The 26,814-nt window shown below is 35.5% G+C and overlaps 4 protein-coding genes and 1 non-coding gene across 7 annotated transcripts; 2 read left to right on the top strand and 3 right to left on the bottom strand.

The window, feature by feature from the left end:
• Window positions 1–342: 342 nt before the first annotated feature.
• LOC122311472 (methionine aminopeptidase 2B-like) lies at window positions 343–5,171 on the bottom strand. Its single transcript, XM_043126025.1, has 12 exons — window positions 5,009–5,171; window positions 4,515–4,672; window positions 4,075–4,111; window positions 3,876–3,983; window positions 3,497–3,596; window positions 2,839–2,984; window positions 2,658–2,749; window positions 2,417–2,511; window positions 1,766–1,862; window positions 1,099–1,242; window positions 793–1,010; window positions 343–660 (listed from the first exon to the last, which is right to left on the bottom strand). The coding sequence occupies exons 2-12, from the start codon at window positions 4,660–4,662 to the stop codon at window positions 550–552; spliced, it is 1,296 nt and encodes a 431-aa protein (XP_042981959.1). The 5' UTR covers window positions 4,663–4,672; window positions 5,009–5,171; the 3' UTR covers window positions 343–549.
• Window positions 5,172–6,121: 950 nt separating this feature from the next.
• Window positions 6,122–6,195, bottom strand: TRNAR-UCG. Its single transcript has one exon. It is a non-coding gene; the product is annotated as a tRNA-Arg (tRNA).
• Window positions 6,196–8,074: 1,879 nt separating this feature from the next.
• Window positions 8,075–9,412, bottom strand: LOC122309193 (endochitinase-like). Its single transcript, XM_043122574.1, has 3 exons — window positions 8,951–9,412; window positions 8,713–8,860; window positions 8,075–8,555 (listed from the first exon to the last, which is right to left on the bottom strand). The coding sequence occupies exons 1-3, from the start codon at window positions 9,375–9,377 to the stop codon at window positions 8,186–8,188; spliced, it is 945 nt and encodes a 314-aa protein (XP_042978508.1). The 5' UTR covers window positions 9,378–9,412; the 3' UTR covers window positions 8,075–8,185.
• Window positions 9,413–12,916: 3,504 nt separating this feature from the next.
• LOC122309488 (butanoate--CoA ligase AAE1-like) lies at window positions 12,917–17,711 on the top strand. Its single transcript, XM_043122990.1, has 2 exons — window positions 12,917–13,224; window positions 16,095–17,711. Exons 1-2 carry the CDS (start codon window positions 13,024–13,026, stop codon window positions 17,616–17,618), a joined length of 1,725 nt encoding a protein of 574 aa, XP_042978924.1. The 5' UTR covers window positions 12,917–13,023; the 3' UTR covers window positions 17,619–17,711.
• A 1,190-nt stretch (window positions 17,712–18,901) lies between these two features.
• Window positions 18,902–25,647, top strand: LOC122311900 (protein DETOXIFICATION 45, chloroplastic-like). Of its 3 annotated transcripts, none has more exons than XM_043126664.1 (16): window positions 18,902–19,105; window positions 19,513–19,863; window positions 20,046–20,191; window positions 20,781–20,924; window positions 21,250–21,389; window positions 21,620–21,755; window positions 22,066–22,162; window positions 22,251–22,377; window positions 22,485–22,524; window positions 22,994–23,157; window positions 23,522–23,593; window positions 23,723–23,839; window positions 23,964–24,059; window positions 24,245–24,366; window positions 24,837–24,894; window positions 25,387–25,647. In XM_043126664.1, the coding sequence occupies exons 2-16, from the start codon at window positions 19,574–19,576 to the stop codon at window positions 25,396–25,398; spliced, it is 1,761 nt and encodes a 586-aa protein (XP_042982598.1). In that variant the 5' UTR covers window positions 18,902–19,105; window positions 19,513–19,573; the 3' UTR covers window positions 25,399–25,647. The 3 variants fall into 3 exon arrangements, with proteins under 3 accessions (XP_042982598.1, XP_042982596.1, XP_042982599.1); XM_043126662.1 differs by having other exon boundaries at window positions 18,903–19,194; XM_043126665.1 differs by lacking the exon at window positions 22,485–22,524 and having other exon boundaries at window positions 18,906–19,194; window positions 22,251–22,351.
• Window positions 25,648–26,814: the final 1,167 nt, after the last annotated feature.

Genomic DNA, 26,814 nt, shown 5'->3' with positions numbered 1-26,814 from the left:
CTTCGTTGGCAGGTATTGATGACTTTTCTTATTCTTCTCCTTCTAATTCTTCTAGTAATGCGATGGAGTGAAGAAGGAAAGGGGCCCCACGAGACCCAAGGACAAAATGGAGATGGCAGCCAAATGATGGATATGTGTAATGGAGATGGCAGCTAAATGGGTGTAACATCCCAAGGCCGATTTTGATTTCTGATACCGATTTTGGCGCTGGCTGGGGTGGGTTTTATTCTGAAATCGATTTTGGTTTTTCGCATGGCCTTTTATTTTTTTGTTCCTAAAAATCCACCCTATTTTTTTACATTCATTTTTCCTTTCGGTTTGAGATCTATAATGCAAATAGAGTAACAACAGAAATCCGGAGTGTTTATCGATCATAGTAAACTCCCAAAAGTGTGCCGAAGACCAAGAGTATACAGTGAGTATTCTTTTTGCTACCAAGCAAGTTGAGAAACAAACATAGAGGATAGGAAAATGAAAAAATAATGAAACATTTCACATACGGAAAAGAAACCCAGTCATCCAGTCCCAAAATTTGAATAAAATCCCCATTCAGTAATCATCGCCTCTGGATATGACCTCCTTACAGGTTGGCCGGAGTAAGATGGTATGCTCGAATTGAGATACATAGCTGCCCTTTACATCACAGAGGGGAGGATAAGGCTGAAAAAGGGTAAAAAAAAAAAATTGAGAAGAATAAATAATGTCCTTAGACATCAATATCCATTTAGTTGACTTAAGAATATTTGATCCAATGACACTATACAATGAAGTTGCTCAATTGGTTAGAGGTACCTGAACAATGCCGGCGTCACATAAATTCTTCAGAGCCATAAGGTATTTTGTCTCCCCCAATCGGTCCAAATACCGTCTGCAGAAGGCCAGTGTGGAGAAGTTCTTGTTAATTGTAGCTAAGAGTTGCTTTGCCCTTGGCAACCTCAATGGTATATGGCCGACTTCAAAATTTTTCATGTAATGGCTGCACTCTAAATCTTCTCGGACATATCCTTTCCCTGAACAAGACAACCAACGATAGATAAAGGTCACTATGTGCACCAACTGCCATCTATTTTGTGTGATCCACCAAAACCGAAGTATTACCAGTTGATGCAAAAGTTTCGATTGCAAAAAATTCACCCTCTTCCATTTTTGTCTGCTCCCCTCCTTTCACAATCGGGACAGATTTCCCGGCATGGATCTGATAGCGCCCAATACTATGTCCATTCAAGTTTCGGATGCTCTTTACTGTCAACAACAGCCGAAGCCCACTCACATGTCAGCATGCGTCAACACGTGTCATGCATAATTTTTAAAGATATAGCAGCCTAAGTAAGAATTTCAGTCCACAAAGAAGATATTTCTTTCCAGAATGTCACCAAATATACAAGAGAAACACATCTTGGATGAGGTATCAAGACTTGGTCCAGTACGAATATGTTGCTATTTCCCAATCTACAAGTGGTTGGGTTTATTAGTGTCAGGTCAGAATAGTGGGGCCTCTCCAAGGGTACATAGGCCTTTAAAAAAAGATTAGTTCTTGCAGGCTTTTGCCAACCTTGTTTAAATCAAGGGTCGATTGTTTATTCTTGATATCCCCAAAAAGTAAAAGAACTAGCAGCCTGCTGGTAATATAGGGGGATTTTAATAAATTTTTAATATGTGCGATAGGTTGCTGTTGAAAATTTTACTAATTTTTATTTTTACAGAAGTTTCGAATAAAAAAACATAAAAGATGATTTAACAATAAAAATTAGCACAATTGTCATACCTTGATACACCTTTCCATTAATTTCAACCTCATATGATTCCATGACCTCTTGAATTGCAGCACCAACATCACAAAGTCGCACATCAATTCCAGATTCCTAGACAATTATATGACCATCATCAGTACACACTATTCTGTGTGATTGGAGATTCGTCACCTCCAGAATTAGTAAACGGTGCATTGCAGTGAGCATCTAAAATATGGTAAAAAAAAGCCGTTGATATGTTGCTTCTAACCAAAAACACAAGAAGCAAGAATAGACAGTTTTAACCCCTTCCAACCATCTAATCATTATCAATGTAATATCTCATTTAAGTTAAGACTCTCAAATTTGAGCTGTCATCATGAGCCTTCCCAACCCCCATCTTCACATCTTAACTTGAACTGAAATAAATCCATTGATGCCATCTTGTAACAAAAAACATACTGAGAAAATCTAAACATACTGAGAAAATCTTCATCGGTATCATTCTCATTAGTAATAAAAGTAAATGCTATATTAAAGCATCAAACATGAAAGAATGATCCACACGGCCATCTTTTTCATTTGATGGAGATAACAAACACAATCGTACGAAACCCAAGATCAAGTGTAATTATATACTTCTCACGGTCACTTGCCACTGGAATTCATCGGTGAAGGTACAGTACCTTGATACCTGTATTGGTTGCTTCACGAGAGGCCTCAAGGAGAGGATCAAACATAGGATTGAATGCCACTGTAAATGCACAGTCAACGATATACCCTGCATATCAAACAATAAATTATGACTGATAACAACAGCCAAGAAAAATAGCAGCAACCTGCACCAAAGAGAATCTTTCTACCAATGATATGACAGGTTAGACAAGCTGAGCAAGTTGGAGATGGATGAAGTAGAAGTAGTAGTACCATCAATATGAGTCCCAAAATCCAACTTCATCACATCATCATACTGAAGCACAGTCTTATCTCCAGCATTTGGGGTCCAATGAGCAGCAACCCTGACAATGTAAAAGAGCTTAGACTAACATATGAACTTTATGAATAAAATTAAGAGCATCAAACTTCTATAAAATATTAAAGTGTTAACCAGTTCAATGAGCATCCAGTAGGGAAAGCAATGCCTGCTTGTAGACCATTCTCTGATATCAGCTTCCGGACTGTGTTCTCCAATGTCTCACAAATGTCAGTCATCAACATTCCAGGCTTCAAAATACCTTTGATATATTTCCGGACCTACTTACAAGTCAACAGGCCCCAATTCAATGCAATGTTCAAGTGAAAAAGGTAGACGAACCATAACAACAATTGTTCATAAATTCAACCTGCTTGATCATGGATAGATATATTATACTTAAATTAATTTAAAAACACTTTCATATAAACAAATTTATGAGATCACTATATGTGTGAAATAATCCACATTTTATTTAGATTTAAAAAAGAGTGATCAAGTATTTGAAATTAAATAATGTAATACTCTTAAAGTAATAAAATTGGCACCATCAGACCAACTACCAGAGTTTTGGCTGGTTCAACTCAGTTCACTCCAACTAAAATGGATATATGGGTTCAAGGGAACCAAACCCGAAATGTGACAAGTTCAGATTCAACTGCTCAAACCAGTCAATTTAATCCAGCTCCTCAAACACTGATTGAGAGCCATTTAAGTTTTCTGACCCCTGACAGAATAAATACTTCTCACAGTTTGAGCAGAAACATGTGTACATAAAAGAACAAATTGTAACCTGACGATGAACTTCAGCTGCTCGGCGAACTGAATTGTATAATGGTTTTTCAAGGCGCTCCAACTCCCTCTTCTCTTCAGATGTAGTCCTCCATAGGTTTCTGATATACAACGGCCAACTTTTAAGTACCAATATTCAGGAGTAGTTGAGAAACTAGGGGAAAATCTAGTTGATCCACATTCCACACACACATACACACATGTATATTGTATACATACAGCTTCAAACTGAAGGAATAAAAATTAAGTTATACTTTCTGTCAAATGAAACAATAAGGGCATATATTTAGTCAAATGAATATAGTCCAACCAAACTAGTTGGTTAAGGCTTCGTTGTATCAAATTGAGTAAGTAGACATCACATATACTCATATACTCACTCGTCTTTGTACTGCTGAATCTCACCCTCAGGAAACTCGCCAGAAGGGAAAAGGTCACTAACAGGAATGGATGGTGGGTCGGTTTGCTCAGGTACTTCTTTCTTTTTCCTGTGCATAAAAAGAGAAAATAAATTTATCTACTTTAAGTAAAAATGTTCAATAAGTAAGAGAGCAATTAATGCTAGAATGAGGTTCTCACTTGCTTTTACTTTTCTTCTTTTTTTTCTTTGAAACTTCTGTAGAAAAAATTATTTCGAAATGCAACCAATTGCACGTGTTAGATACACATTGGCAAATTTAATGAAAGAAAAGCAATAAATCAACTCACAAAACAAGAATATCAGATTTTCATCATAAAACCTCCAATCAGAAAATTAAACCACAACAATTGAAAGATCAACCAAAAGAACTAGTTAATTATCACAAATAAGAATCTTCTTCTGAGAGAAGACAAGGGGATGAAAGAACACGAATATCAGCTCCTAATAATTATCTAGATTTTCATTATTCTTCCTCATTTTCTAAAAATCATTCAGCACTCCCCTCTCACTGATAGTGGTGATCACTGGCAACACAAACAACATACAAAATCACGAGAAAAAGAATTATACAGAAGAGCATATTACAAGAAATCATCACCTTTCCCCTCGTCTTCATCTTTTTTACCCCCATCCTCATCTTTTTCCAATGTCGAAGAAGTTTCAGATGCTTCGTCGTTGCCATTCACAGGCTCCGGTGCCCCAATTTTTTCAACGGGGACTTCTGTATTTAACTTTTCCTCCGACATTGATGAAACCCTGCGAAAATTAACCAATCCAATAAACATAGTTTCAATAAAAAATAAAAAATAAAAAGAAAAGAAAAGAAAAGAAATCATGAACCTTCCAAGTTTTTCCGATTTAATACGATGAGATGATTCATCTTCAGTCTAGTCAATTAAGTTTCTTAGAATCAAAGGGAAGCTTATATTTTACGGAAACATAACGAGAAGTAGCGTAGAGCTCGTTTGTGGTGGCTTAAAACAATAGTGGAAAAAAAATAGAAATTCATAGAATCAAAAAAGGTAAAAGAAGATGAAAGTCGGAACCCTAGGTAGTTCTAGAGATGAAAAAATTGTGGAAAAGAAAACTTACCTCTTTGGAGAAAATCTTGAGGGGGCGAGTGGTGGCGATGAAGCCTCCTGCGAGATAGCGGCAGCGGCTTCGGCTTGGCGGAGATTGGTGGGAGTAAACAACAACTCTGGGCTTTCGGTGCAAACAATCGCCTCCCGTCAGATCATGAAATGTCGGCTGGGTACGCGACGTCGCGACGTGATATACAAATAGAAATGGGTTTTCCTCGTAATTTGGCAAACATGTCAGGGCATTTTAGAACATTCAAACAAGAGTACTGCATATAGTTACAGGATATACAAATGCTGCATAATTATTTAAAAATAAAATAAAATTTTTGATTAAAAAATTAATTTTTTATATTAATTCATTTTTTTTAAAAAAAAAACTATAGGACACTCACATAATCACAGTTACAAACCTCATTTCTATTTTATAACATTGAAACAAATTAAGGTAGTATCAAATCTCGGTTCTTTGAGTTGACTTTGGGTCTAACCTATTAAGTAGAAATTTTTAATTTTTAATTTTTTTAATCTTAAATACTTTTGTAATTTTTTTTAAAAAAAATATTTAAGATGACTAAAAAAATACATGAAAAAATCAAATGAATTTCTCGGTGACTTCTCTCAAAATAAATCCATGTGGGAAGTCAACGATTACGATAAAAATAAGATTTTTTTAAAAAAATTATTTAATATCAAGGAGACAAATTAAAAGATGCTGACTAATTATTTGATATCATACGGACAAATTAGAAGAATGGCGATTAAAGTCTTATAAATATTACGTTTTTTTTTTTAATAATGCAAAGAATTAACAAAAAACGTACACTTTTTTTATATTATAAAATAGAATTTTGATATATATAAACACAGTCACGCACTAATTTATATACCAATATTAATTTATTTATACTTAAAATTTAAATTAATATTATTTTTAATAAAATTTACTTTTTAACCAATCACATCATATTAATATACAGATTAATATACAATTATACTTACAACTATTTTTTTCTTATAAAATATGAAAAAAATGTGTCCAGAGCCATACTTCGATGTATACTATCACTTTCGCCGTGTTGCTGAAAGGTTATTATATAAAAGCGGACAAAAAGAAGAAAACGGTCGACCACAGTGGGAGTCGAACCCACGACCTTCTGATCCGAAGTCAGACGCGCTAATCCACTGCGCTATGCGGTCAAGGTGTTTGACATACCTGTACTTACTTTTATCACTTTATCGCATACGCTAGGGTCAAGAGCGATGAGAATTTTGAAAAGGTCTTGTATAGGCATTTACGAGTGCTTTTACTCTCTCATTTTGTTTCGTTAAAATGAGACGAGGTAAGGCATTATAAATAATAATAAATAAAATATTATTATAATATAATTTTTTATTAGTTACCATTTAAATGGTATCACTTAGCAAACTCCCTCCCTTACTTTATTTTTGTGCCAAATATAAAACTCCCTAGATCTGTAGATGACAATATACTAAAAAAGATGACCTCCTACTTTGTCATTATTTTGTCAAATGGTGGGATAAATTTCTCCACACAAATGATATTATTTCAAGAATTTCAACCGATTTTCCTCTTGTTGTTTCTAACCTTAAGGATAAACAAGAATTTCCTTCTCCCACCCCAAACCAAGCCTTGATTACATATCCAACTATTTTAGGTTCAGGTGATCAAGCTTCAGAATCAAACAGTTCTTCATCAAAGTCGAAGAAAAAGTCATCTTCAGCCAAGAAGAAGGATTCAACAAATTCGCAAGATTCAGCCTCTTCTTCAAAACAAAAGTCACCCTTTGACAAATTGAAGAAGAAAGATTTACTTGAACTGTTGAAGAAGTCCATAGAAGATAACTCCAACAGTGAAGGTTCGGATAAGGAATCAGAAGCCTCGTCAACAGACTCAGTCGCCTCTGATCCTTACGAGATTTTCGGTTATGACTCAGAAGACTATCCCCCTAGATTGGGAGATAATTAAATCATGCTCGACCATTTGGCCTCTTCTCAACCCCAGAGTCTCAACTTTTTGGGGCGGAAAGATGGTGTACTCATTACTCTTTGCTTTTGGCTCAATCAGAAGCATAAGTGCTTTTGGTGCTTTGAGTGCAGAGAGAATATTTCATTTTCGGCGAAAGAAAACAAAACTACTTTCGCCACTGTTCACTTTCACTGTTCATCACGTGATTTATTGGATTCACTGTTTACTTTTACTGTTCATCCCGTAATTTATGGGATTCACTATTTGTAAAAGTGCTTCATTCATCTATAAAATGGCACTTCGTTTCATTTCAGAGGCAGAACTTTCTAGCCGAACTTACCTTCAGCAAAAACTGCTTCCCCTACTTACTTACAAGTCTAAATTCACCTTCCTTCTCTTTTCTTCTTTATTTAAAGCTTGTAAGTCTTTGGTTTAAATATTTACTTTCAATTAATAATATTTGAAAGTTTAGATTTAACAATTTCTTATTTCATATTTCGCATTTTATGTATTGACAGTCTGAGACTCTAAATATACTCTGTTCATATTTAATTTTTTTTAATAGTTTGATAAAGAATTATAAAATATTATTATAATATATTTTTTTATTATTAATTTTATATTAAAATTTAAAAAATTTGAATTGTTTATTATATTTTATATAAAAATTTAAAAAAATTATAATAATTAAATAAAATTAGATGAAATTATTTGATTTTTAGTAACCAATCCGAGCCTATTTGACGTTATTTTCAAATCATGACGGCCTTGTTCATGACTAGTACTACTACTCAACAGTATGGAAAGCTCCAAAATATTTGTTTGCACATGGTGCATGTGATTAATTGGTAAAGATTTATCAATACTTTGTACGTGCAGCCTGGGTTCATCTTTAAATTATGGTAATTATTGACAAGTCAATATATCATTGTCGATCGGTGCATGGGTCTCGACTGTAACAATTTTTCATTTACTTGCTAATTAATTGAAGTAATTACTCGAATATAGTTTGGTTAAGATCGATCATGATATAGATATGACAACGTCGTCATCACCAAGAATTTATTCATAATTTTTTTTTATAAGTACTGATCAAGAATTTATTCCTTCTTTATTCATGATCTGTGATTTAGAAGCTGCTTTCCCTCCAAGAAAACATATTATACGATATCAGCTCGACAATATATGAATGTACGTAGTTTAGGCAAAAGGCCTTTGATTATAGCAATCTAAGTTGTCACCGTAGCTTACTCCCAGAAGGTCACAATATCTCTTATAGAACCCAATTCTATCAGCCACTCTATTATCGGCACCGCGCCCACATTCGAGCCCACCGTTGATTATGTTAGTGATGACACCATAGCCTGGGACTCGACCGGCGGACCTGTCTGCAGCGGATGGTGTCCATTTCCCAATGATGACATCGTGGCTGGATGGCTTGTTTGCCTGTGGAGTCATCCAAAACCAAATTGCTGTCTTGAACGATATGGTCGGGTCTGTGGCCACCAAATCCGGATTGTTTATGAGATCAGCTCCTATGGCTTTACCTGCTTGCCCGTAATTGTAGTTGCTGATCACGAAGTCATTGCAAAAAGAAAATCCAAGTCAGCATCAAAGTGCATGTTTAACTTACAAAACTATTCAATATCATGATATATATTGAGAAATGGAGAGTCCAAAACTAAATCAAAAAGAGCTTGCATCGATCTGTAGTTTCAGAGACTTACTGAGTGAGTTGAATAGGACCCCGGCCATAATATTGTTTGCCAGGAGCGCATGGCCAATCTTTGGACGTACAATAGTCTGCCTTGTTATTTTCCGTAATAAAGCAATATCCCCATGCATATGGGCCATCCGGTGCACTTGGCCACCCTCCTACACAAAGTTATCTTTTGCTAATGATTCCGGTCGTGACCTCTTTAATTAACAAAGTTAGTGTTCCAATTAAGCCGTATGACTAATTACCTGTGGTCTCATGAGAAGTTTGACCCAAGAAAGCTGCAATCTCCCTTTTGCGTGTATTAGCATCACCAGTTGTGCCAAATCCACTGAAAGATCGGGCAGCAGCGAGGAAAGCGTTGTAGGTGTAGAATCCGTTGCTTTTACATCTTCCATCGTTCCGATACTTGAGCAGTTGGTCAAAGAGAGATGCACTGATGATGCTGCTAACATCGCCACCAGCACTTGGAGTAGGTGATGGGGTTCCACCAGGGCGGCATTGGCTCTGGCAGTCAGTTCCACAGTACTCAGTTGTGGTGCCACACCACCCAAATCGGCTGCAACATAGCCCATTTGGACAGACAGCACCCCCGGCCTGTTTTCCACATTGTTCTGCCGAGGTTCCAAGCAAGAAAGCTAAGAAGAGAATCAAAGAATAGAGCTTCATTTTCATATTTGTCTGTCTGTATGATATGCACGGTTTGTGGAAGTGAATGGTACTGGGTATTTATATTATGTATCCGGGGGTTTTTCCTTGACCATTATTGTCAAGTTTCAAGTTTGGTGGGCTGGAACCTGACTTCATCATCGAGGACCATACTCGGATCCGTTCCATTTAGTTGCGGAAAATATGGGCTCTTGGAAAAAAGACCATCAATCCAGCTGCCTTATATTGCGGATAAACCTGCCATCGTAGGGCCCCACTTGATTTTGGTTTCACTCCTGTAATCCACCCACCAAAACACGTTAGCAAAGAACGAATTAGTGTTCAAAACAAAGAAATTCAAGTACGTAAGAGCTGTGGGCTCAGCCATCTAGTCTTCCAAGGCGGCGGAGGTCGTGCTAAGTTTCCCAGTTCCCACGAAACCATTCCATGATATATATCCTCATGCATTATGAGAAGTGAGGTCTATGACTCTATTGTCTTCGTTCCAATCCAGTTTATTTACTATCATTATTATATATAATTTATATGGCACTAGATGATCTATAATCATGATCTAATCACATCATGAGATGATGAGAGTATGATAAGAATTGAAATCATGATGAGTAGCATTACTCTTTATTATATATATAAGAAAATGATAGAAAATAATTGATAGTTTTGTTTTTAATAGTTAATTTTTATTGAAGTACAATAAATAAATAAAGAATATAATGCGCATATATAATTTTATAATATTAGTCGGTCCGACTATCCCATATATATGTATTTACTTTGCAAGTCATAAAATACCAACAAGAATGATCAAGATAAGATATTATCAGTAGTACCCCATGCAAGTGCCATTTGCATGCATGTACAGTGTGCATACCCCTAACAATATTGGGGCTGAAACAAGTTGTACGGACCAATCTGGGTTTCGGTTTGGTTACTGAGAATTTTCATATGAGAATTTTGAATTTTTAGATGAAATATTATATTTTAATATTATTATTGTTTTAGAATTTTAAAAAATTGAATTGTTTATTATATTTTATATGAAAGTTTGAAAAAATTGTAATAATGAGATGTGAATTTTGTATTTAAAATAAAAAATCTTAATAGCTAAGCCGAACGGGACAAAATTTTAAAGACCAATGCTACTCGTAAAGGGCTGGCAAAACGAATAAATAATAACGCATTAGCAGTTGTTTTTATCAGATCATTTCAAGCCAAATGAAGCAAATGGTTGCTCTCAAGTGATGTCAAATAGTAGTAAAAAAGTCACGAGATGGTGGATCGACCATTATGCTGTACATACCTTTTAGACAATAATAATAATAATAATAATAAATATAATAATGATGAGTTCGTCTTTATCATGATAATCTATCTCATCAATCCATTTATATATATATATATATATAATATTTAACCGATCTCGTCAGCTTAATTTGTGAACATGATGAAACAATATGCATGGTGTCATGCCATTTCCTTGATCCCGGCGATAATTAACAAGAGATCGGTATGTTAAATTTGGAAGTAACGTTACATACAATCATAAAATATCTAGTTAAGTATTGTGCAATCGTTTTTTAAAAAAATGAGATCTATTATTAAAAAATTAATTTTTTTAATAAAGATCCCGTATTCACTTATTTTTTTCAAAAAGAATTACACAGCACTTATACACTCCACATTACTAAAACTCTAGATGTGGACAATGACTCAACCCCATTTTCATAAGCACTTGATTCAGTGCGCTGCCACAGGTACGAGCTCGCTTGCGATGGAATTCTACACGTTGACGTCTCTCAGTATCGAATTAATTAAACAATATATCTGATCAACCATATATCTTCTACTACTTTATGATCATCTAGATCTCAATATAATGGGAAATGCATGCATTTTGCATATGTATATTTTGTACAAACGCATATAATACTAATGATGATAATTGTGATGATTCAATATATATATATATATATATCTGTGTATATATACATAATCTATAATCAAGATTAATAATAATTGTGATATTGATTCATGCATGTGGATATGTATATATATATTATATCTATAGACATATAAAATGATGTTTGCAGTATTAATTAAATAGTACTTAACGATACTCAAAAGATCAACTAGATTCATTCAGGATCTGATCAGATAATAGTTAATACATTCGAGACTTATTTGAAGTGTTTATTTCTGTCACACTCTATATATGTCCAGAATTTGAAGATCGAATTTAATTAATTTTTAAAGCATTATAAATATCCCACAGTTACAGACAGTACTACGTACTGGAATATATATGCTTGATATATATAATTGGCTGAGGAGACAAGTACCTTATAATAAAGCTGCTTGCTCTTGGAAATACATCATAAAACGACACCTAGCTAATTAATGAAACTAACATTAAAGAACAGATCAGTGCATGCAGCATTAAGCCTTGCGGCTTGCATGCATGCCATTCGTCAAATTGTAACAACACCGCGCGCGGGTCGGGTGGGCATTTTGCTAAACGCAAACGCCGTGCGGCAGTCGTCGTCTAGTACTACAAGCCAAAGGCGTCGGTCATCGACAAATTAAGCAGGGGGATCTTTAGGCAAAGGAAATCCACCTATCATTTCCTAATTAATTATGATCTTCCAGGTATCCTCCATTTTCGAAGCTCAACGTAATTCTCAATATATTATATCTAGATATCCTCCATGCAGGATCAATCGAGATACATAATTTCTCACCAAATACTATAGGTATTGGCTTCCATTCATGTCAGCTAGCTTCTGGGTTTCTCAAAAGTCACGTATGGTCCTCTAAATGGCCGACGTTGGATAACAAAGCAAATTAACGGGTATTGACGAGGATATTGATCATGATGGTGATCGATTTTCTAGTTTTTGATGTTCTCACTTTTCCTTTTTCCCTAGCAACCAACGATCTGGGTCGATAATTAATTCTGCATGGGAATGTGAGATGATTGACTAACTATTTAATTATGTAAAGAATTTTTGTCCTATCTCAGATCGATACTTATATTTCATAGCCTTGACACGCAAGCGCGCACTTACAGGAAAAGAACAAGTTGTACAGACTCATATATATTTTAACAAAAATAAAGATAATCGGCTGCAGGAACGTCGCTGTATAATGTATATGAACAGAAATATATACAATATTCGGACATAATATTTATTGGACGGCATTAAGTACTAGGTAAATATGGTACAACGCACCTGACCACGTGTTTATGTTTTACTCTTAAGACAAGATGATAGACGGATTCGGACAAAAAAATGTATTTAAAGTATATATACATATATAGTACTACTTACTATGGCGAAAATCAATAAATGCTAATAAATTTTAGGGATATTGGCATGTTGCTGATGAATGAATCCATTAATGAGTTCCGTCCTCATCTCGATCAATGACGTTCTATATATATCAATAAATAATATAGTGTAATATAAACAAATATAATTATATATTTTGGGTTATGGTCCTAGTCAGAGTACATTGATGATTGAACAATTAAATGGCACGTATACTCTCTATAAATAAATGTTGTGTGGAAATATGTAGTAGAATCACTTGAATCTTGGAGTCTGGGGGAAGAAGTACCTGGCCAGATACGCACGTACGTAAGACGTCATCAATGGAGGGTCTTGTTCAATGCTCTGCGAACTACATTGCTCTGTCACCCATAAGCTTCTTAGAGAGAGCCGCCAATGTTTATGGTGATAAGGTTTCCGTCGTTTATGGCTCTGCGAAAACTTCGTGGAGAGAAACGTATGAACGCTGTGCCAAGCTTGCTTCTGCTCTGGTTCTCAATCTGGGGATTTCTCCTGGTGATGCTGTAAGTACTTTTGGCTTTTTGGTCCTAGATCAGTACTTTATGTATTTTTTAAGCACTTTTCATGTCCCCTTTTTTTTTTTTTTTTTTGTTTAACTTTTCATGTCCAATAATCAATGTATTTTTTAATTAATTGCACCAAAAAAAAAAAAAAAGGCTTCTTCCTGAATCCTCAGAAAACGAGTAGTACCACCGATCCTCATGAGCCGGCCGGCCGGCCGGCCTCCACAAGCATGCATGCCTGCCTAAACTCCATGGCAGGCCCGAATCTCCAAACACCGTAAATCTATGTCACCGGTGGCCAACCAGAAATTTGTTTTAGGGGGCAAATAAAGCTAAAAGTATAAAAAAATATATTTTATTTTATTTCTTTATAATTTTTTTTTTGTGATATAAAACTACCATCTAAAATAAAATTAAAATACATTTAATATAAAATATGTATTAAAAATATATATCATGTGTTAAGGATAATATATCATTGAAAAAATAAAAAAATATAAGTAAATAATCTATAATATCCAAATAATTTTGTAAAAAATGGCCAAATTAATTTTTTAGAAATAGCCAAATTAATATTATCTTATTAAATCATAAAATATTAATATACATTAATTTCTTTTTCAAACTTGGGCCTTAATAGGTCCTCCGGTACTGTATGTCACGGCGACTGCATGCATGCTCACCTAATGAGCCCCTCGATCCGTTTCGATGAAAAAAAACTCGATGATCTAGCTAGTTACATTCCGACCAAAACCATAATTCTAATTGTGTGGATCATGTGACAAATCTTTGAATTTTTTCTTTTTCTGCATGTCTATGTGTGAAATTATCAAAGTCAATCGAAATATTTCTGACTGTCGCTGTTATATATATATAATAATAGAGTTGTTTGTTGCAACAGGTAATTTAATTATGATATATTTTTAAAATTATTTTATAAACTGACATAATTTTGGTATATCATATAATAGACAAAACTCTTGATAAACATTAATAGATAATAACAAGTAAAACGATAAAACAAAGTTATTTTATTTGTGATTAACCTTCTCCTTGAGAATTAGTGCATGTTTGGAATTGCGGTAGGAAATAAAATTTATAACTTTAGGACTTATAACTTATAACTTAAGTAATAAGTTCTATTATTAAAAAGTTATTTACTGTTTGGTAACCATATGTTTAAAACACTTTCAAACATGTTACATTTGTTTGGAAACAAATTAAAAAAGTACTTTTTGAGGTAGAAATGACGATTATTTGAATTTTTAAAAATTATGATCATATCCTTAAAATTTTGAAAGTTGCAATTATCCTAAAATTGTATGGATATTTTTGTCCATTGACATTTTTTTTAAAATTTGAATTACGTTCCGCATTTTTTGGAGAAGCACGTTTGAGGAAAAACATCATTTTAAACGTACTTTTGAACTTATTTGAGATAAAAATGCTTTAATATATAATATCCAAACGACCTAATTTTTTCATTAAAGAGCTTTTAAAAATATTTAAGCACTTTTTAAAACTCCTAACGCAATCTCAAACAGGTCTTTAATCTGATTGCTGTTAAAGTATTTATATATATATATATATTAAGAAAGAGACGAGATCACCTGTCCAAGAATGATCTATTCTTAATTTTATTAATAACCTTCACTTATGACGAAAGAAAATCGTGATTACAACCCGGTTAAAATACTTATATATGATCTATTAGTAATTGCACTATATATATGCTAGCTGCTGATCTCAAATTCCTTCGCCGCAAATAATTAAATATGAAAGTGAGATTGTATTATAATATAGTTAAACATGAACGTCTCAAAGTCATGGTTGCTAGCTAAGACAGAGCTAGGGATCGAGATCGATGATCTAGAAATAACTCAAAAAGGCCGGAGATGAACATTGAGCTTTTTCTAGAGGGGAAACTGGAAAGCCTTTTGGACTCGTTTATTTATTAGAGTTGCGTGCCAGCTTTGCATGCATCATGTGGTGCTGATCAGTTTCAACAAACTAGCACTCCTGGCTAGAAGGAGATCAGGAATTAATCTTACTTACGTCGGCATATATTTTCAAGTGCTTGTTTTAGGTACGTAATACTGGACATCATGACTTCATCAGGTTCAGTGCATGTCACTTTTACCACCAACGTTCGTATACCGTTCAGCTGAATGCTGCATGCCTTCTCCTCCTTTTGAATAGTACTAAAAGCAGCTAGCATAGCATGCGTCACCGATCACAACAATTTTCCAAATTAAGGAAGCAATATGTATATATACATACTCGCGCACGTATGCATTATAAATAATTTGTACAAATCTCAAATATATAAATTGCGCACAATTTCTTTATAAAAAATTGGATCCACTTCAAAAAGTGTAAAAAAATCTATTGTTTTTTTATTTAAAATTTATACAAATCATTTCTCTTTTTAGTGGCATCTACCTTTTTATAAAAAGAGTTGCGTGAGGCTCTTCTATTTGGACTTGTACACAGCCTTACTTTATATATATATATATATATATATATATATATATATATGTTGATATGGTAAATATTTGATGGTCTAGCCACAAATATTAGGCGATAAAGTGACAGTTAAGGCGATAAAAGTGATGAAGCTGAACTTATAGATACATATTACATTATATATCTTTATATGGATTGGAAAAAAAACAAAAAACAAAAGTTAGAAGGGACTTTTAATTTGAAATATTTTTTTACAAGTGATATTTTTTAGCATTGATGTTGACACTTTTAATTTTTAAAAGAAAAACGAAGGTTTCACCATCTTGATTCTTATCATTCCATAATTTTTTTTAATTTTTTTAATTTTTATTTTTTTTATTATTAATTTATTTTTTTATGAGCAGGTTGCGGTTTTTTCACCAAACGTCCCTGCACTCTACGAGCTGCATTTCGGCGTTCCAATGGCCGGGGCAGTTCTTTCTGCCCTTAACACCAGGTTGGATTCACCTACATTGGCGCTGTTATTAGAACAGTTGGAGCCCAAAATCATTTTTGTATACCATGAGCTTGTTGAGGTTGTCGAGAAGGCACTAAGCATACTCTCCGAGAGAAAAAGCAAGCCACCCCAGCTTGTTCTAATACCAGAGAATTATGATCAAACATCATCCTTAACTCTGACAGAAACCCCAGCAGATAGCTTGGATTACAATGGTCTTCTTGCAATAGGAAAAGCAGATTTTGAGACCATACGGCCAAACAATGAATGTGATCCCATCTCAGTGAATTATACTTCTGGCTCAACTGGCATTCCCAAAGGAGCAATATACAGCCATAGAGCTGCCTATCTCAATTCAATAGCGGCAATTTTTCGCACTGACATGAGACAAACGTCAGTGTTTCTATGGACTGTTGACATGTTTCGCTGCAATGGGTGGTGCTTCACTTGGGCAATGGCTGCTGTTGGTGGCACCAATATCTTCCTTAGAACTGGAGTACTCTCAGCAAAGCTCATATTTGAAGCAATTGATATTCACAAGATAACTCACTTTTGTGGTGCCCCCACCATTTTGAACATAATTGCCGACGCTCCGGCTAGCCACCAGAAGCGGCCATTGCCAGCCAGGGTGGACATTATCGTTGCTGGTGCATTACCAGCACCCCAGGTCCTCATGAAGGTTACCGAACTAGGCTTTAACCTGAGCCACGGCTATGGTATGACAGAAGCCCTTGGCCCAGCCATTGTTGTTCCATGGGAACCCAGATTGCAGTACTCTTCAAAATCGGATGAACAAACAGAAATAATAAAACTTCGTGAAGGGACTCACAATCTTCTGATGGATGGTGTTGATGTAAAAGATCCGAAAACCATGAAAAGCATACCTTATGACGGGAAAACAATTGGGGAGGTGATGTTTAGGGGCAATGTTTTGATGCTGGGGTACCTTAAAAATTCAAAAGCAGGTCAAGAAACTTTTAGGGGCGGATGGTATCACACTGGAGACATAGCAGTCAGACATCCAGATGGGTGTATACAAATGAAAGACCGTGCAAAGGATGTTATAATCTCTTCTCGGGGAGAGGCTATAAGCACGATCGAGGTAGAGGCAGTGTTGCGAAGTCATCCAAAGGTGTTGGAGGCTGCTGTTGTTGGGAGAGCACGTGATGATGATGATGATGATCTCCAAGCAGCAGGGAAGACGCCTTTTGCATTTGTCGAGTTGAAGAAAGGGAGTGATGCATGTACGGCGGAGGAGATTATCAAGTTTTGTGGGGATCGATTGCCCAAGTATATGGTTCCGCAGAGTGTTGTTTTTGGGGATATACAAGTCACTTCAACTGGTAAGATACAGAAATTTGTTCTCAGAGAGAAGGTCAAGGCCATGCAGGGTGGTTCTGGTATGGCTGATCTCCAGATTGGCATCCAGTAATTGTAGGCTTGCATGCGCACAAATCTTTTGCTGAACTTAAAAATATGTATGTATTATAGTTGATAATAGATGATTTGGCTATGTTTGTGATTATGCTATCTATCCTAGTTAGGTGAGAATATATAAGTTCACTGCAGAATGGTTTTTTTTTTTTTATCCTCGGCAAGTTAATCTTTACATGTTGAAGCATTGAAATAGGAAAAGTCTACGTGCAACCGCTGATTATCCAGTCTAGTGAAGATGAAGGCATGCATGGTATTGTTTTGTGACCACCTAGCTAACTGTCACCTTCAATGATTATCTATGAGATTGAATCGAATAGCTTCCTCTAGCTATGGCTAGCTTTGCCGCCATTGCTCATCACAGGATTGATAGATTCAATTTTTTGAGAAATCATACAAGGAGAGTACCGAAACCCTTCACCGAATGGGCAAAAGAATTTTATCTTTCTTCTGTTTTTTTTTTTTAAATATTTTTTGAAATTCATTAAATATTTTAAAAAATAAAATAAAAATAATAAATTCATTAAAAAATAAATATTTAACTGTTAAGTAAATAAAACAAAAATAAAAACCCACAGTGGTGACCACCTTCTGTGGGAGAAGCAATTCCCTTTCTCCTTTAATGTTTGATCTGCAAATAGCTGCTGCAGTGAAAAATTTGTTCCTGACAGCCGCAGAATGGTGTTGATCAGTGGTTATTGATTTTCTATTAGTACTAATTGTCTCTTTATTTTGCCCTCACTTAATTCTTCCACCATCTTATTACTACTTTTTCAATAAACAAAAAACTGTTAATTTTATTATTTACCCACTTTGGCTTATTTATCTCTTTATTTTTATTAGTTAATTTTAATATATATCGAGATATAAAATTGTAGTTTCTCAATATAAAACTGTTAATTTTATTATTTACCCACCTAATTCTTATTGCTGGTGATCATGATCGATAGCTCAATCTGAATTTTTTTTAAAAATATTTTTTAAACATTTAGGAGGTATGTTTGGTGATAAATCACATCGTAAAGAGTACCCAACAGACTTCATGAAGTGCAGTGCTCGTCTAAGAATACAATATCATATGAGCGATGCTACAGCTACCGACATGTTTAATGCTCATGCTGATTATTGGTGGCTCGAACATGTTTGGTGAAGAAACACGACAAATCGACTCTTGGACATTGGCGAGCCACAAAATACATCAACTAAGCAACCGCAATGAATGTGCTTAACTACCCACCCATATAATTTCCAAACCGTCACGTGGTGTGTTGTGTAGCAAAGGTAAATCATGGCCATTCGTTATTCTTCTGTCAATTCCTCATCGCTCTCTACTGGTGCTCCTACTACATCCCACTTCCCAGGTGATATCCGTGTCCCACATGTTCTAATTATTCGACGAAGCTTTCGCCGACATTGCGCTGAGTATCGGTTCTATTTCCGGAAATACAGCTGCTCAGCATCCGAACGGAAATGTGTTGCTTTTTGGTGAGCTTTCCGTCTTTCCCAGCTTTGTAATGCTGACCGTCAATTGATGGGTTCGATATAGTAACAGTTGCAGAGCAGAGGTTACCGAGGTAGTCACTGGGCTTGTTATGCGCGCATTAGTCGTCAGCTTTGCATTTTTTTCCTTCTTTTCTTGCAACATTAGTTGCCTGTTTGGTTGTGGAGAAAATTGAAGATAAAAGTTAAACTATACAATTTTATCTTATGCTTTTTATGTGGTTTCGGAATCCATAATAGGGGAAAATCCCATGTTTTCTTAGCATCCAAACAGTAGGGTCCTCAAATTCTTATATGAGAGCACGTCTTCGTATGAACAAACTATGGACTTTGAACGAAAAATAATAATAGAGGGGTATGGTATTAATGGCACGTTCTTTGATCATTTGCAGAGAGATCGCTACTGATCTTTACTTCAGAATCGGAGCTTTTCGTAGTTCGGTTCTCTGCAATATGACAGTTACTGGACTCTCTGGTTCCATTACTTGTAATATTAGCATTAACAGATGCGGGAGCAGATCAATTAAGAACGGAGCATACAAATTTGGGTCCAATACCTCAAAAAAAGGTCGTTATGATCGTTGCTTTGCCCCGTGTGATCCTAGAGGATTGAGCTTCAACAATGTTGCTAGGCGTTGTGGATTGATAAGCGAGCAACAAACTTCGGATTATGAACTGAGTTCTTCTAGTGTGGAGGATAGCGTAGCATCGAAAAATGGGGCCTTACTGAGCGAGAAAATCTTGTAAGATTCTTGACTTACAACCGTTTTTCATTTTATACATATTTTGTTTATTAATTACGGATTTGGGTACCTGGAATGGTATTTAGAATGCATGAGAGCTCAATGGAGTTCTGAGGATATGTTGTAATCACGGAATTGTGATTCTTTTATTCAAATTATTGAAATCCTGAATTGTTTCGCAGTGAGATTGCTGGCACGCCTACACGCAGTCAATCACCTTCGTCAAATGTCCAAACTGAGCTTATAATGCTTTCTTTACCGGCAATTGCTGGACAAGCAATTGAGCCCTTGGCACAACTGATGGAAACTGCCTACATTGGAAGACTGGGTTGGTTTCTTTGCTCGATGAATACTTTCCATGAATAAATCGCTGTGGTTTAAAAGCGTTTCTTAATTTTATCAGGGTAATTATAGATTGTGGGGATGAGATTGACTTTATGACATGTGCCTCATCCACAATTACTGCAGGGTTCCTCTTAGCTTGAAGCCTTGCTTGTTAGTTACGTTTGTTTTATTTGGGTAGCAGTTTTCTATCTTGATTTTGGTTTATGTACATAGGTGATCATTGAGTATTGACAGTTTTGTTTACCTACTAATGTGGATCATGTAGGCTGATTTACAAAAGCTCCATTTTGTCTCAGAAATAATGAGGGAAATGAAAATCATCTAATTGCTTGAGAATTAGCTTCCTCTTATGAAGTTTTTTTCTATCCTTTATTCTTTGATCTTCTGGAACTTTTGGGTAGACCAATTGATAGATTCTTCACAGTAGGGCCATTAGATGTGAGTTGGAAATGGTGACTGCAGTTCAAATTTCATTTATTGGTTACTTCCTCATAATGATTGTTTCGTTCAGATATAGTTATTAATATTGAGGGCAATACTAACTAAGCATTTGATTTTTTCTATTTGAAAAGGGCCCTTGGAGATGGCATCAGCTGGTCTTTCTATGTCAATTTTCAACATCATATCGAAAGTTTTCAATATCCCTCTTCTCAGTGTGGCAACATCCTTTGTGGCCGAAGACATATCACAGAATGCAACCAAGGGATCCAACTCAGGTAAAACTACAATAGAAAATGATACACATACAACCCTTTACAGTTTACACAGCCCTGCTTTAAATGAGGGGCATTTTGTGTAATAACTTATAAAGATAAATTGTTTTACAGAAATGCCCCCAATTTAAAACATGATTGCATAATGATTATAAAAATAGTTGTACATGTATCATTATAGAAATACACAATATATGCTAGATGGCCTACCTTTTTGTTGAGGTTAGACTGGTGCCATATCTATTTTCCCACACATATTGAGAAAATAAACACAAAAAATTACCTGAATTTTGAATTTTCATTCTAAAGTTGAAATAGTTTGTGATAGGTACTGATGGAATGAGTGAAAGAAAGCAACTGCCCTCTGTCTCTACTGCATTGCTTTTAGCAGTTGTTATTGGTACCTTTGAGGCTTTGGCAATGTACCTTGGGTCTGGAGTATTTCTGAGCATGATGGGCATTTCATCTGTAAGTAAAGTCTTTAGAGTATTAAGTATACATAAGATATCAGTGCATTCCTTCTTGTTCTTTACCTTTTGGTGGACCAGTTAGATTTGATATCAGTGTCATCTCTTGGAAGAACCTATTGTCCTGGTGCTCTCGCCTTTGTACTCTCATCTGTTTCCATTTAGCATATTTGTCGTTTTTCACTGGTAGAGTAAAGTATCTCATCTCCTAAAGCGCATTTTTGTAAACAGGCTTCATCAATGCGCATTCCAGCAGAACAATTTCTTTCTCTGAGAGCAATTGGTGCCCCTGCAGTTGTTGTTTCTCTGGCAATTCAAGGCATTTTCCGTGGATTTAAGGATACAAAAACCCCTGTATTATGTCTAGGCAAGTGTTTAGTTTTTCTTCTCAGACTTCCATGAGAAGAAATATGTAGGTCATTATTACCACAACATTATTGTAGAGTCAAGCACGTGTCACTGTTTCGACATATCACTGTACCAAAATATCTGCAAAATCAAAAAGATTTCAAAATGCTAGGGGAATATTCTGGTTATCTTTACATAAAAATTTAAAAAGCCAAATTAAGTATGGATCATAAGAATAGGATATTGACCTCACAAGATAGTTTGTGCTTTAAATCTATTCATTTCTTTTCTTTTAATCTTATTAATGGATGTAGATGATTGACTTGCAGGATTGGGAAATTTGTCGGCTGTTTTCTTATTTCCTTTTCTTATGTATTTTCTCCGCTTGGGTGTAGTTGGTGCTGCCATTTCCACTGTTGTCTCTCAGTATGTGCTTTGACTGTTTATGTTCATCTTTTTGCTCCTGTTATCTATGGTCTTATAATTTGATAATATGTGCTTTCACATTTTCCAGGTACATTGTCACATTTTTTATGATCTGGTTTCTTAACAAGAGGACTGTATTATCACTTCCTAGTATGAGAAGTTTGCATTTCGGTGGTTACCTAAGATCGGGTGAGTGTTTCCTGCTGAGAGAGCTGGTATAGACAATGCTCTTTAACTCTTTAGCTTGATTCCATCTGCCTTTGGCTATTATAGTAGTCATTTCATTGGACTCTTTATGTCTTTCACATGTTCTACATGTTAGGTACTGGTCCACAGGGTGATGTTGCAGTCTATATTATCAGGTCTGAAAAATTTCACAGCATGCTTCTCTTGAACCCAAGACCAAATACAAATTATTAACATTAAATTTTTATTTATGCCTCTATTTATCTATTAAAAAATGTAGGATAGTGATTCACATTCGAAGTTTTTCCTTTTTTGTTTCAGATTGACTGGCTTTAATCATGCTTTGATATTGCTGGTCCCCTTAACAAATCTGAAGCTAGATAACATGATGATTCTCATTTTTGGATGTTAGAAAATCATTTGATTATTTTCTTTGGGCAAGTAAGAATAAAACTGTATTGATTGAACAGTAAACATAACTCAAGTACACAGAAAGTGCACATGGAAAACACCTAGCATTTGATTCTTTCTTCTGAATCCAAGTTAATTATTCAAATGGTAAATGGGAACATTAATATTTTCTAGGTTTAAGTGCGTACTTCTTTGTGCATTGGTTCCTCACATATGCTACATAATTTTTTGCAGGCGGTTTTCTTCTTGGGAGAACCCTAGCTGCTGTTTTGACCATAACTTTGAGCACATCAATGGCTGCTCGTCTAGGACCATTATCTATGGCAGCTCATCAGATATGCTTGCAAGTATGGTTATCTGTATCTCTCCTGGCTGATGCGCAAGCTTCATCTGGTCAGGTAAACCATGTGTAATCTCAAACCTTTTCAGTTAATTTTCTCTCGCTTTTACCTACCTAAAACCATTTATAGTGTAAAAAATGTGTTAAAAAAATTCCAAACATTGTTAACACTGCATCACAATTGTTTTCCATTAAGGATATTGAGGTTTTTGGAAATTCATAGCCATTCATGACCAGTTGGTCTGCCTACATTTGTGTTTTTTTGGTAGATATTTGTAGTTCTCTTGATCAGATAATTGCAAATGCTACAGATTATTTTCTTCACTTTAGTCCTTGTTAAATCTTGTGATTGCATTATGATTTTATAGAGCTTGGAAACTTTTAATTAACAAACTTGTCTGAAGAGCCTTTGTTGAATGTAGGCTCTCATTGCAAGTTCTTTTGCTAGAGGTGACTTCAGCACTGTGAAAGAAATTGCTTACTTTGCACTGAAGGTAAGTCATTTTTGCAAGTTCTTTTTGCTATTGTTTACAATTAAAAAACTATGCTTAATTTCTTTTCTTTTTTCCCTATTTCCCCCCCTTTCCAATTCCCTTCTATAACTTGTCATATATGTTTCTCAGACAGGGTTATTCACTGGCGTTTCCTTAGCCATCATATTGGGTGTGTCTTTTGGTTCTTTGGCTACGTTGTTCACTAACGATTCCGAAGTATTAGAAATTGTTAGATCTGGCTTGCTGGTATGTATATCTGTTTGATTGGGATAGCATTCAATTTTTTTCCTTTCTTTTTCGGGTTTAAGATTTTCTTCTCTTTGGTGTTTTTATCATTCTGTCTATAAGCTCCTCTCTAAATATGCTGCAGTTTGTAAGTGCCAGCCAACCTCTCAACGCTTTGGCTTACATATTTGATGGTCTCCATTATGGCATTTCAGATTTTTCATATGCTGCTTGCTCTATGGTCAGCTGCCTTCTCATATTGATTAATTATTTGGATAACATTGTGGTCTTCTTATTACGTGTTCATTTTTTTATATTTTCTTGTTCTATAGTCAGCTGCCTTCTCATATTGATTAATAATTTTCTTATTATTACGTTTGCATTTTTTTTATATTTTCTTGTAACAAATGTGCAAATAATTGACAGATGGTTGTAGGAGCAATTTCCTGCGCATTTTTGCTCTACGCTCCTTCTATGATTGGTCTCTCAGGAGTTTGGCTCGGCTTAGTTCTTTTCATGGGCCTGAGAACAGTGGCTGGATACGTGAGGTATGTACAGAATTGCATCAAGTCTTTTTTCCCCTTTATTTATCCCCACCTTTTCGGGAGTCTCTTGCCAACTGCTACAACATGCTAGAATTTCAAATGTCTTTAATATCTGTCCTGTGAATTATATGCTAACTAGCAACTAATTAAGTTGGTCTGGTGCATAGATGATCATCCCCTGTGTCAAGCTCGTCCCACGCTTGTCATGAATGTGATCATGCTGTATTTGTTTGGGGTTTCAATCTATCAATCATGCTCTAGTACGCAGTGTATTAATTTGGATGGGATTAAGATTTTGTTCCTACCAAGACTCAAAGTTTAATCTGTTCATTTTGCTTTGTGGAAAACAAACTATGATCTTGACATGACTTACCAAGTCCATTTAGATTTTATGTTATCATGCTACGAGGTTATGGTATTAGCATGTACAATTGTTTCAATTTCAACTGGGCCTTTTGTTTGTGTCTTTCCAGATTATTATCAAAAAATGGTCCGTGGTGGTTCTTGCAGCAGGACGTCCAAAAATTTGAGGTTGGTTCAGAAAGGAAGTGAATTCTTATTCATTGCATCTTGATAATTTTTCATTAGATCTTTGAGCAAACTTTAGGCTGAATGTTTATCACCAATTCCTGAACTGAGACTAAAAAGAGGTATCCAGTTAAGCTTCTGCCAGTTTTAGGAATGGCTACCATACAAAACCCCTTTTTCCCTCATCAAATAGTGCAAAATAGGATGGATCAAGGATACCTTTACTTTCTTTTTACAAGTGCAAGGGCAATGGCAACTTTACTACTAGAGTTGTTGATGAACTCAAAATAATGATTAGCATACAAACTGAGGTTGTTAGAGGGGGTTCCTTGTATAAGTTGAGGTTAAATTGTGAGACTCTCTCTCTCTCTCTCTCTCTCTCTCTCACTCTCACACACACACACACACACGTGTGTAATAGCATACACGTCATGAAAAATTTCTTGTAATGGACTCATGAGGTCCTAATAGTCTGTTTTTGACTTGTGCATCCAGATTGCCACTTGAGCTGAGGACCGTGCGGGCATACATGCTATAGTAGATGTTTGGGATGTATACTCTTCTTTTCTTTTCTTTCCTTCTTTTACCCAGATTGAAGGTTAATATGGTTGCCGATGCCCACTTGATGTTTGGGCGGGCACTCAGCTCTGCAAATAGTTCATTTTTCTTGCTACTTTCATTTGAATTGGTCTTTAAATGTATGCCACTCGATCATAGATCACAAGGGATAAAATATGTTGTATGGGTTGCTTTCAACTTCTTCAGTTTGGCATATGATTTTGAATGGATTTTGGTCTGTCACATGAGAGTTATTGATGGAAGAAGAACCCAATACAGACAACTATATGGGCTCCCACATTTGAGATATTAGTTTCTGGAACCTTCAGTTCCCTATCAGCCCATCTAGCAAGCAGCTGCACTTCCTATCTTTCAACCCCATTGTGCTAAAAGAAAATGTAATGTCTTGTTCTTGCCGAATATTTACCTGAAACTGCATTACTCCTTCCAGCAAACAAAACGAAAACATAAATAAATTATTATTTTAAGAAAAAAAAAAAAAACCGCAGATATTTTTTCAAGCATATTGATGTTATTAATGAACAAATCAAAATAAAAAGTAAATCAGGAAAGATAGATAAAAATAAAAAATAAAAACCAGATACAATTCGAAAAATAAAAATGATGATAAATGATAAAACAATAAGGCCGAATGGGCTTTGTCTTTTTCCTTAGATATGGGCCTGGGCGGGGTCTGAGAACTTGGACTGAGTGGGGTGAGAGTTTTTGGATTGGGCTAGTTAGCCTGATCTTACTTACCAAGTCCAGCATAATAACAATGATTTTTTCATGGCCATGCTAGAGAAGAAATCTACCGAGGATCTCTCCGACGGTATAAAATATTTTTTAAATTATTTAAACAATTATTAAAAAAAAGTAACAAAAATGGATATATAATTTGGGTGAGTATTTTTTAGAGGTGTAACCGGTTCGGTTCGGTCAAGTTTTAGATAAAATTTAAGACCGAATCGGTATATATCAGTTTTATATTTTTCAAAACTGATTATGCACCAATTAATCTCCTAAACGGAAAGCACTTTAGACAATAAGAGATCCTACACACTGAAGTGGTACAATGAGAGTGTGACACGTATTCTTCTATTTTTTTTCATCTTCTTTTATCTCCTCCCAATTTTTTTTTCTCTCCCCCTCTCCCCTGCCCTATCTCCCGTGCCAACATTGTTGCCTCGCCGTGCACCGTGCTCATGGGCATTGCTTCGGGAACAGAAAACGCTGGCGGTCCACATGGTGCCGTGGCGGCACTATGTGGACCGCCGATGGTCCGCCGGCACCCCTGCTACTCCTCGGCACGACTGGGCACTGTAGTGCCCATGCATCATCCCATGGCTAGGCGAGGACTGTCTC

Source organism: Carya illinoinensis, chromosome 5 (assembly GCF_018687715.1).
Source record: "Carya illinoinensis cultivar Pawnee chromosome 5, C.illinoinensisPawnee_v1, whole genome shotgun sequence".
NCBI classification, from domain to species: Eukaryota; Viridiplantae; Streptophyta; class Magnoliopsida; order Fagales; family Juglandaceae; genus Carya; species Carya illinoinensis.
This window is presented reverse-complemented; position numbering and strand designations above follow the sequence as displayed.